We start from the raw sequence: 12,308 nt of genomic DNA, 5'->3' as shown, positions 1-12,308 counted from the left end.
TGGATTAACACGCTTAGAATTCACCGCAAAGCGAACTGCAAATTGAAACATTTCCCTGATCGTACACATCCTATTCGCTATTTCCCGACTGTAATCTGCCCGACTTACCAATTTCCTTTTTCCTCCTCTCCCCTCCCCGAAGAGAAGATTCGCTATAATCATCAAAATAACAGAGACGCCAGACGCATTCGTCATCTCCATCATCGTCTTCCACTTTCTAATTTCATTCCGGCTGTAATTTCGTTGCAGCTTCCACTATTCTCGTCGCTTATTTCCGCTCACGATCTTTCCACACACGTGTATACACACACTCGCACGTGTGCGCGAGCAAGAAAAGGGATTGGTCACAGCGAAAACGTCGACAGAGCAAACATTGTCTCTCTATCGTAAAATTTTCGCCGAGAATAGGTGGCTATTACGATCATTGACGAAGCACCGGGATATCTATCTTCGACGCTGTTGTAAAATATCGCCGATGAAGTCCGCCTCGAACTCTTTTATCATTGCCGAGACGCTCCTTTTTCTCGAGAACGTGGTACACGTTCCGGCAGAAAATCGAGTCAAGTTCCACTATCGAAAGAAACTTCGTGACATCGGATCAGCGCACGTTACATCGTCGATTGTGTCGATGTCATTTATTTCCAACTTCTTCGAAATCGCTGCTTTGCGGCGTGCACTGTGCTTACCGACGCCCAGCAGCCACGTCGTCGCGAGCTTCCTCCCGGATTTCCTGGCAAAAGAATTTACCACTGATCTCTATGCAACGCAAGATATCGAGCTCAGATATCGAGTCTCTCAGTTTTCGAGAGTTTGCGGTATCTTCGAAATAATTTTTAGTTGGGAAAAATTGAAAGAATAAAAAAATAGAGCGAATAGTATCTTTACGAGATGTAGTTACGATTTTTAAAAATTAATTTCACCGTGTCGTATATCCTGTCATGTACAAGTAGAATTGTAACGATTTTAAATTACGATGTCAATTTTGTAATTAAACACTGCATTTACATCGTTTCGTATTAAAAATAGATAAGTTGTTAAATATATAGCTTCGAAATGGCTGTGTAAATTGTGAAACAAATCTTGTAGTCGAATTCTTCAACCGGAAAGAATACAAAAAAACAAAAATGCAAAATCCACTTAGAAGCACCGTGTCGCCGAGTATCGTACGATTCCGTTTAAAAAAGTGATTGATCGATCGGTTACATAAAACACGCCTCGTTGTCGGAACGAAATCAATTCGACATCGTCGATGCGTTGCCTTAGCAAATTTCCATGATCCTCGATTGCCAACAATCTCTTGTAATATCGATCAGCTCTTACGACACAGACTCGCGTTATACCGATCGAATATACGATCTGTGCATCGTACCAATAAGTACAGTTACAGTTAACTTTTAGCGATCTTCGATAAGCAAACTGCGAAATTGAGATACGTAATGGACATACAATCGAAGTGGTGTGCCGGAATTGTATCCAAGCAATCTTCGTGTTTGCAAGCTGAATCTAGTGTTTCGGAAGGCATTTTCGACAGTAAAGAACCCTCGAAGCAAAACCATCGAAAGGGATGGAGAACACGATAAGGAACGAGGAAGTTTAAACCCTAAGTATAGTTGGTGGAAGAGATATAGCGTGGTCGTGAAATCGATCAGATGGTAAAATTGATATATTTGGGAGGTTGAAACATGTGATTTGAACCATTTTTGGAGATGTAAGAATCTATAATCTGTTTCAAACCCGCATGATATCATATTCTTGTTATCTTCTTGTGATAAATAGATTTATAGCAATAAATTCTTTGCTTCTTGCTTTTTCCCTGAAAATATACTAATTATACAATATATCTAGATAATGAAACAGAGAATTTTATATTTATATTATTTCCTTGCGATAAAGAAATTTATAAAAAGTGAAGACAGATGTTTTTTTATAATTTTTACTAGTTTCTCGCCTCTTACAAGTAACAATAAACAAATATTTTAATGTGAATAATAATCGTGCACCTGTACAATAAAATCAAGAAATTTATAAAAAGCAAAGTCGATCACGGTGGCTTCTGAGAAGTTCATATAAGGAAAACGAACGACGACGATATTTTAGACGTTTGAAGTAGTCACAGATATTTTGACGCTATCGATTGGCAAATATAATTACCAAGCGTTTTAATACGTCTCTTAGTCTGTGTGTCGTTAGGCAGGATTGGTCGAGAGTTAAATGGGAGGATGGAAGCTAACTGCTAGCAGAATGAAATAAAGAAAGTATCCTGATTAGAATGTTGATTCCGGCGACGATCGATGCTCCGCTTTTGTCAGTGAATTCCTTCGTGCCTCGGTTACGAGATCCAAGGAAAAGTTTTCAGCCAGGAGAATTTTCGTTTGTTAATTTATGGTGCTCGCGTTGAATCGAATGGAAGATGAGTTGCAAAGAAGGTAGAAAGAGCGACACCGATAAGTCCTCTCTTGAGAGGTTCTGAAGGATAAATGCCTGTCGGAGAGAACGTTGAATACAGCGATATCGTAATTCGATCTTGCCTGTATGCATTGCAAAAAATTTGTAAGAAATTTGGTTTATACAGCAAGAAGTGTCTTGAGATAATTAATTCGCTGTGGCATGAATGGTTGCTACACAAAGCAAGAAGCCGGAGAATGCTACGAGTTGAAGAAATTAAAACGAATAGTTACAGTCGATTAAAAAATTCTTTCAACAGGATTTAATATGCACACAGACAAGTTTACAAGTACGAGAATATTCGCTGATCTTATACAGAATGGTGCAGTTAGAACTTTGTATTTGCACAAGATAATAAGAATGTAAAATACATAGCAGTAGATTGTAGAAATTTGTTAAGCCTTAAAGGAAAATAACGAATTAAAAATTATATATTACGTTGGCTTTCTGTATACAATTTTTTGATCTAGATTTTGCTTGAAGATAAATAGCCTAAAATTTAAATTCAACATTATCTGCAATCTGCGATCTGCAATCGATTACAACATCCGATTGATTGACGACATATAAAACACAATAATAGAAAAATAGAATATCAAATATAAATATAATCTAAGATTTAATAATACACTTGTAACATTAACTTTACTTTCTATTGATTTTCCAATCATCGTGAATTATTTCCTAATAATTTGTCGGCATTAGCCTATTTTTCTATAGACATCCTAAATTTATTAATAAGAGTGTACTCATAACACAAGAGTAAAGAAAATACATTTCCCAGGAAAGTACATAAAATCCACCCTTGCCGAATGAATCTCAAAATGAATATCCGAAGAGGATAAACACGAGTAGGAGGTGGTAGTGTAGCAACTTTCTCAATCTCCATCAAGTACAATCCATCGTCGAACCCTACGGAAGAACATCGTGCAAATTTACACCGGTTATACACAAATTCGACGGTTTCCCTGAAGATCCCCAACCGACATACAATCCCAATCATCTGCAGTCCCTTGAAGCACAGAAACAGCCCTCTGTATTTTCCAGGAAAGAGAGCAGCCGAAGGAAGCAGAACCGAAGGGGATCGTCTCATTAACGAAGTCAGAGTTTCCTCTCCCGTTCTTAATTCCAATATAATCGAGATACCCTGCGGCAGCAAACGTCAACTACGGCTGTAACGTCGAACTGGCACCACACCCTCTCTTCATTTCCTCTGGTTCGACGCGCTGGCTGCGAAAAGCATGAGCGTCGTGCGACATTAGAACCAGACGACGCGACGGAGCTAAAAGAAAGCGTGGGCAATTTCAGGGGCATTTATTAGTCTATTAAAGTGGCGGTATTCAAGTTTTCACTAGCCACTTAAAGCGATAACCAAAATTAGCCGGCACGCAGATCTGTTTACACGCGGACGCTGTCTGACGAGTCGACGTGGAGGGAAAAAGAGAAAAGGAGAAAGGGGACGGAAAGCATACGATGAAAGGAGTAAGAAAAAGCGAGTGAAACGTGGAACGATGCTAGACGAGACAAAGTAGAGAAACATAGCAAAAGATGGTAAAGGATAGAGAAAGGGTGACGGAAGGAGAAGGAGGGTGGGGGTAAAAGCGTGTGCGTGGTATACAGAGGGCAGGAACACAAAGAGGGGTAAAGTCGACGAGGCCGCGCAAGGGGCAAAGCGGTTCACGGGGGTGGGTGTGCGAGGATGGTTGGCTCGGTAGGCGGTGGTGAGGATCGGGAGTGGAAGGGAAAGGAGGAATAAATGGGGACCGACGCAGTCCTGTCGGGAGCGTCACAGCGGGCAGACGCTCACCACCGACGCTTCTCTCGCTCGCCTCGCCTCGCCTCGCTCATTCTCTCTCCCTCCCTCCCCCTTCGCTCTCTTAACCACCATCTCGTCATCTCCATCCAGCAACAGCCGAGTCGCGAGACGGACCATCAGCCTCACCCTATCGGTTGCTCGGATACGCGTGTGGCCCTTGTATTTGCCTGCCGAAGGCGCAATCCCTTGCTCCGTTGTCTCGGTTTTTGCCGCCTCGTGTACGCGGCCGTGTATTGCCTTTGTTTCTTTTTTCTTTTTTAATTATACATTTGTCTGTCTTTCTCTTCTTCTCTCTATCCTTTCTCTTTTTCTCCGTTTCGTATTTCTGTTCCTCCTTTCAATTACGTTTCCTTGGAATCTATTCTTACCGTTGAAATCCACTTGTAAAATCCTGTCGTTTTATTACGTTTCTCGTCGTTGCGATTCTTACCTAAGTTGCCGTAATTCCGAACGAAGCAGCCGAAAATGCGCTCTCGAAACCGCTTTCGGCGGCCGCGTGATTCTCCACGGAGATTATCAGTGAACTTGTGATACCATGGACCAACAGTGTTTGAGAAAAGAGAAGATACCAACCGCTGCCTAATGAAGAGACGATCGCCGCGAGTCCTAGAACACTGGCTATCGACCAGTGATCAAGGCGAAGAGCAACTCGTATTCCCCCGTTGTGTTGTTCCCTCCGTCTCATCCACGACGCCGCTCGAACTGTCACGAATCAGACGCGCGGTTGTCCCATGGTGAATTTCCATTTACCTCGACGAACCGAGTGTACCCGCGATCCAGATATCGTCGATCACTGCCCTGGTGTACGAGGTAGATATAAAGGATCAGTGATCGATCAGTGAGAGAGTTTCGACAGATGGGTTCGAGGGATGGAATAGTGGAAAGGTCTCATAATACTTCGGGGAGTGTATACAGTTCCAAGCACGCGGAACTCGCTCCCCTTAAAACGTGACAACGGTGATCGAGTTTGGGGTAACAGTGTGACGATGTTTGATTCGACGCGTGTCGGGCGCGACCTCGATGAACATTTCTCGATATGCCTGTCATGTATTCGATGTGACACGGCAGGATGATCTCAACGTGACGTTAGGATTTCACGCTCGTTTGGAGTTGCTTGTTGCGATCGCGGACAAAGAAATTCCAAAGGTAATAATGGAATTCGTTATGGAATGGAGTTCGAAGTAGAAGGAAGCGATGATTTTACGCTCGTTATCGAGATTGTAGAAAATGGCTTAAAAGCGCTCGTTACCTTCCGTTATAATAAGATGAAAGTTGCAAAGAGACGAACAAAGATCCTTCGCGCCCGATGATGCTGAATATTGAACGGAATTTTCCGCTTGTTCTCGTGGAGCATCAATTAATGAAATTCGAGGTTTTCGAGTTATTTTAGGGTTGAATTACCACGGGTCACGGTGAAGCTTTGCGATGATTAACAATTCAAACTTAACGGGCTATCTATTGGCGAGTGCAAACGATTTCAGTTGACAATTAAAAGCGCAACTGAAGAAATCGTTGGTTAGGGGTTGTATCAATTATTTCGCAAGGATATCAGTTTTCGATTCGTTTCGATTGGGACCTTGAAATGACACGCTGTCCGTCTGCGGAAATAAACCGGTCGAAAGAAGCTTTATTCTTAGAAGTGACGAGGAAAGTTAAGATCAGTTCCATTCTATTGAATAATTTGTGCGGTTTCCCCACAATGAAATCGATGAATAAGTAATAGTCTTCAATTAGGTGGCATTTCATTGCCACCAGGAGTCGTTGAATAATACCAGCGATGAATAATGCTGTTCTTCGATTATTCATGTTTCCAATCCCTTCGAGAATTTTGTTCAACGTTTAATTGCCATTAAATAATCCGATCAATCTCGGCGTAGATTCCCGTTTTCTTTTAATTCGACGTTAATTCGTTGTCTTTCGATATTCTACCCTTAGATGATAGAACTCAGTTACTTATAATTTATTCGTTTAATGGGTGAGGCTTGAAGTTATTTTTACTGGACAAAGCGTCCTAATGTACCTTGATATCTTCTTTTAATTTAATTATAAAACAGCAGAAAAACCGTAAAAGGGTTGTTAAATGTGTCACAAATAGTATTCGATATATTAAACTTCTATCAAACATGTTGCTGATATACTTCGTGTATTTCCATGAATCTCTGCATATTTTATTTACATAAATATCATATGCTTTTTGTATATTTAAAAACACCCACAGTCTATTTAATAATTTAAAATTTAGAGTGCTCAATTTCCTTCCAAAAATTATCTGCAAGTTATTAAATAATCCTACATTTAACTAGTTTGATTCAAGCGTAATAAAGCTATATTTATGAACGTTCTGCTAAAAGCAATTTTTTTAGAAAGCAGTACACGGATGGAAATGTTTTCCCCGCTCCTTCGAGCAATATCGAATGTTTCGATGCTGTACAGCGTTTAAATAGTCGATCACAACTTTCTGAATATTTTCAATTCTATGAAAATAACCACCTTTAAGATGATTTTTAACCTTCGGGAATAAACGGTTTGTGGCACTATTATCATTTTTTCGACTGTTAACAATTCGTTGACTGATAATGAAGTGACAACTATTAATGAAATAATCAAATAATGAAATATAGGTGCGTTCTTATGATGCAGCATTTTCATGACACGCGATCATTTATTTGGACCCTCTTGTACAATAATTTATCAGATAACAATATTAGTAAATTGGAATGACCTTTCATGATTTTATAATTTTGTATCAAATAGCATACTGACATAACTTGTAATTTCATTTGTTTTTATTGCCAAACTTGTTACTGTTAAGTAGATGATACAACTTTATTATTATTCAGCTTATTAATACTGGTAACTTGCAGCTTACGATTTGCAAAACTTCACTAATGATATTATTTCATGCAAAGCGGCATAATTGCTATGGTGTATTTTATATTATTCTGTACCAAGGAAACCAATTCAGATCAGTTCAGAACGTAACTTAAATATATATCCTAATAAAATATGCAGATCATAATAATTCGTTTGTAACTTGTGTTGATTACCAATCTGAGTTACAAAGAAAGGAGTCTCGTACGTTTTGGATCGGACCACGTACATACCAATTATCCACAAACGTTGGCTTCATCCTGCTGTCATAAGCAGTTCGTATAACACACTGGCAATAAGACCGGTTTCAGGCAAGGATACGCGCATGATATACATTGAGCATACACTCACAGCGTACTCCAATGGAAACGTTCACACGACGATTCTCGTGAGACGCAGTATCGCGATACTCATCTGGTGTATCTTGGCAACGATATATTTCGTATGAAGGTGACAGACAAAACATTAAAACAAACGGCGACATTCGCACGGTACGCTCGCGATATACGTACCGCGATACGCGCATCTCTGTGTGAAACCGGCAAAATACGCGTAGAAAACGACGCAGAGGTCGTTTACCAGGCAACCAATCGCGATATTATTACAGCATGCTCGAAATTCCTATAAAAATGGAAGCAGTGCGGGCCGCTGTTCGCCGACATGGTACAATTGATTTAAAGCGCAATCAAGGTCGGCCGGCCGTTTAAATTCAGCCTCTGGACGACATCCGCCACTCTAAATAAAGGCCTGGAATCGCGATTTACGGTAAATCAAGACGAGCCGCGTCATTGCATTACATAACTTAATTGCAGAACTGTAGTTGGCTTTCGGCGAAATTGCACACCGTCTACGTGCGTCTCTCTGACCGTGTATTAGTGTCCATATTAACAAGCACTGCATGTACGTGTGTGTATGTGTGTGTGTGTGTGTGTGTGTGTGTTTATCCAACGTCGCAACTGGAACGGGTTTTAGTAAAATTACCGTCATTGCTAATGGACCGCGGGACGACGTTGCTTTCCTTTTCCTCGACATATCGATGTATCGAGGGTACATTAACTTTAATGAATCTATGTAAGAGTAACGATTTAAGTTCCTTGTATCTTTGATCGCGTGTCGAGTGGCGATGTGCAATTTTCAAACGTTCTTCCATTCTTTTCTGTCTTCGTTTAACGCCCATAATGGAAAGTGGTCGAGCGGGATCGGGATTGAGTTGAGATTGAATCGTTGATCGCTTTGCCAAGCGGATTAATGTATTTCATTAAGGAGAGCGGCCACGGAAATTTGTCCAGGCTACGATATAATTGCTTACGTAGATCATACGCGCCCCTGGTTTAGGAGTGGTTTATGCTGGATTTCTCTTTGGTAATTGAATTATCTTGATCATGTGAACTACGTCTCCTTAACCATCCTTACGTTATCATACATGGAATACTAACATTCTGGGTTTTTTTTTAAACGTTTAAGCGCGAGTTAAATTAAAACCACGGTAATTATATTCAGGATTTTCTCTGCAGATTTCTTTCTCCTGTTTGGGACATCGTACGAAATGAGAATTTCTATAGTTTATGTTCTACGAGAGAAAGTAATGTAATTAACTCTGGCGTGAATTTTTATGTCTCAATCTTACTGTCATTTTAATAAAAAAAGATTTTGAATATTTCATAAAATTAGCCTACGTATACGATAAGGATATTTCGATTGCTAAGAAAAAATCTAGGGAACAATAGGCAAATATTATTTTTATTATTTTCCATTCTTAGATCTTAAAGTTTCTCTTTAGCAGTTTCATATTCTTTTTCTCTTCGAATTATGCTACTTTCTAGATATAATCGTATCACGGTACAAATTTGTTCGACTTCGTAATAGTTATGCTACCTATACGCTAATAATTAACATTCACATGACTTAGTAGTTGGTTATCGTAAAATTAATAGGATACAGGTGGATTGAAGATAATGTACATAATCAAAAATTAGATATTCCAATGTTATAATGAAGTTTAAGTAGATTAACATCTACCGCGAAATTATAAAAGTACACATCCTAATCAGTGTGACCTAATTTCTTAAAGACAGTCCCAGGATGTCTGGCACCCTCCATTAGTCGCGATGTTTCTATTAGAACAGTGGTTTTTCTTTCATTACTTAACTAGATTACTAGGAAGAAATATGGCTACTAGGCTTTTACCCAGAGTTGGAATACTTGATCGGCTTTTAAACCGTACAGAGAAGGTGTAAGGCAAACGATTTCGTCTTAACTAAGAAAATTCAAAAAACCAGATCTGAAAGCAGACTCTCGTTAGTTTAATAAGCGTCTTCGAGCTTCACTGGGACGATCAGTCTTCAAAACTTGTTTATTTTTCAAATTTTCATTTTTCGTGATATAAATCATAATACAATAAAAATCATAATTTCCTTGTTTAATCCACATATGATGGAAATATTAAAATTCATATTTATTAGGAAATTAACCATTATTAAACATAATGTTTAAAGAAACGTGTAGTTTTAAGTGTTAGTGCGTGTTACGATGGTAAAGTTACCAAAATTAATATTTATTTACAAAAGCGCTTAACAAACGATTAAATTTCGTCAGTATAGAAAAAGTCCAATTTCCAATACAGTTTGGGAGTAATAATTCAGCATAGCGGTACAAAAGAAACATCGACACGTTCTAAAAATAATACAGGTTGCTGATACGACAATGATCCCTAAAGATCCTGAGGAAGAGCTAAAAGGGACACAAGAACTCTTTCCTCCCTTCGTTCCTTTGGGATAAAAACGAGTGACCGTATCTCGGAGTATCCCGTTGGCATCTTTTTCCTCGCAGCCTTCAACGTTTCACCTAATGAAACATTTGCTTCCAGATCTTATGTCGAACCCTTCTATCGATTTCTAACGTATTTATTATAAAAAGATGTATCGTTTTAATTCGTAAAAACGAATGTAATATTACAAGGGCACATATTATCGTACTTTCTAGTTATCTGAAGTTCTCCCGTAGAGAAGTACAGTTTGAACAACATTGATGAAAACCATTGACAAAATAACTGATGAAGGAAATCATCTCCCACAATTCAGAAAACGAGGCCTTCAACGAGACAATGTTACTTTACATTCTTTACTTATTTTTGTACGTAGAGTAGTTTCTAGCTAATCGTCGTATACATATATAGTTGACAAGCTTTTAACCGTTTGTGTCCCAGGGGTCTTTGAAACAACAGAGTCGAAAAATCCGAAACAGCGCGATAGCGCTTGTCTTAATCGATTGCGAAAAGAAACAAGCGACGTGATAGTGCTCGTCGTATTTGTTAATTTTATGAAATACGTCTATATTATTATATATTCGAACTATTAGTTTATAAATATTTCAAGTTTTGTTCAATAAAGATTATTGAGAAGATAACAATGAAATACAAAACACCGTCAGTCGTCCGTAGCGTTCAAATGTACTGGGATTTTTCGACGCAAAATTTAAACAGCACGATCGCGTTGCTTGGAACTCAAACGATTAAACTCGATTTTCTCAAAAAACGAAGCGCCATATGAATCAATTTTATCCCATATGTCCGATTTCTATTTTCACGTAGAATCACCTTGTAGCAAGTTGTACCGCCAGTTACCGGTTACTCTGCATAACGTGGCCGAGGAACAATTTAATTTAACCATCGGAAGGTAACGAAGTAGGCAAGCAGTAGACTATAGGTAGAAAAAATTCCCTCACGTCGTTGTATATACAGAGAAAGGGAAAGTGCACCGTCGTTGAACTCTGACTTTTCCAGCGAGTGCTTTTGTTTTGTTTCGTTGTTCGGCCATCAACTGGGAAGTTCATGCTTCTTAAATACCACGACGAATACGCTTAAAGAATGGGAGACCGGCTACACTAGGTATTCGTAATTCCCAGTTCCTCATCTACTCAGGGTTAAAAGCTTTTTTTAACGGTTCTTACACACCGCCACGCGAAATCGATAAACTCGTTATTGTCGCTTTATTTCCGAAGCTGGGATTACAGGCGCAGGTCTTGCTACTGTAGAAGAGAAAAGAGGAAGGTGAAAAGCGTGGTAGAACGGATTATGGATATCGCTTCGTCGACGCAAAACGAATTTACGAGCGACTCGTCTGCAGCGCAGCGATATCGGCGAGAATAGAGAAAGTTAGAGTGTAAAAAATTCGTATGGAGAATCAAAAATTCAGGCAGATACTCTTTGCAAGCAATCGTGATCGATATTAGTTACTAGCGATAGATACTATGTAGCATGGTTTTTCGAACGACGAGCGAAAAATTAATCGTGCCAGGTGTCATCCATTATTCCACGCCGTGATCTCGTCACGGTGATGAAATATTGTTTGCGGTGAAAAAAACGCCTGGGACAATTTAATCGGGCGACTACTTCTGCGCACAAAGAAACAATAAAGAGAGAATGAAAGAGATATATACCGTGCAAACACGTTGATCGATAGGCGATCGGCGGAGAAAAAGTTCGTCACTCTGTCTTTCCTCTCCTTTTTCTACTTTCCTTCCCTTCGTTGACATGTTCTCGGCGTGATTTATTGCTGGACGTACGGTGTTTGTTGGTGTAGGTACATATTTGATTGATTGACTTCGAAGATGTCGTTTTCCTAATTATGACTAAACCGCGGATGTTTATACACGTTCAAATTTTGATAAACGTAACTGAAGAAATGAAAGGAAAAAAGAAATGCATTTCACTTGCTAATTATTGTGATAATTGCTTTCTGGATATTTCTGTACATCACGTACAATTTACATTTTTAATGGGTAGAAATTACCAAAATTGTAGATATACAGGTAGACATACGAAATTTAATAACAGTACCTTTACACCGAACAGATTGAAATTACAAATAATCAATATTGCAGATAAATATAAATAAAACAAGGAATATCAGATATTTTTAACCACGATACGTAGCAAAAATTCTAGCCAGCCCGTTTCGTTACAGTTTACGACGAAGCAAAATCAAGCTCTTAGCTCCGGCACTCGTAAATTTTTTTTAAATCGCAGCTACAATTTTAAGGTCCTCGCTCCAACTTGTATTTACTTTTATTGCCCCTCGTCGCGTACAATCTTCAAGTTTCTTCAAACATCTGCATTTCTCCGCTTCATTAAACAAAAACGAACATTCGCGAAGGAAAGTGTACTCAGACGGACAAG

The 12,308-nt window shown here is 39.1% G+C and overlaps 1 protein-coding gene across 8 annotated transcripts in view; it reads left to right on the top strand.

The window, feature by feature from the left end:
• LOC100646717 (small conductance calcium-activated potassium channel protein) overlaps positions 1 to 12,308 on the top strand; it is a 245,250-nt gene that overhangs the window by 118,361 nt on the left and 114,581 nt on the right. For 4 of the 8 annotated variants that reach the window (XM_048410398.1, XM_048410397.1, XM_048410396.1 and 1 more), the window contains exon 1: positions 4,130 to 5,071. The exons of 3 other annotated variants lie outside the window; for them this stretch is intronic. Coding sequence is in view for 1 of the 5 variants with exons in the window: in XM_048410395.1 (XP_048266352.1) it covers positions 5,282 to 5,407 (126 nt within the window). In the remaining 4 variants the exon portion in view is untranslated. Of the gene's footprint in view, positions 1 to 4,129; positions 5,072 to 5,107; positions 5,408 to 12,308 lie in introns of those variants that run through there. One more of the 8 variants, XM_048410395.1, reaches the window with a different exon arrangement.

Source organism: Bombus terrestris, chromosome 11 (genome assembly GCF_910591885.1).
Source record: "Bombus terrestris chromosome 11, iyBomTerr1.2, whole genome shotgun sequence".
Taxonomy (NCBI): Eukaryota; Metazoa; Arthropoda; class Insecta; order Hymenoptera; family Apidae; genus Bombus; species Bombus terrestris.
This window is presented reverse-complemented; position numbering and strand designations above follow the sequence as displayed.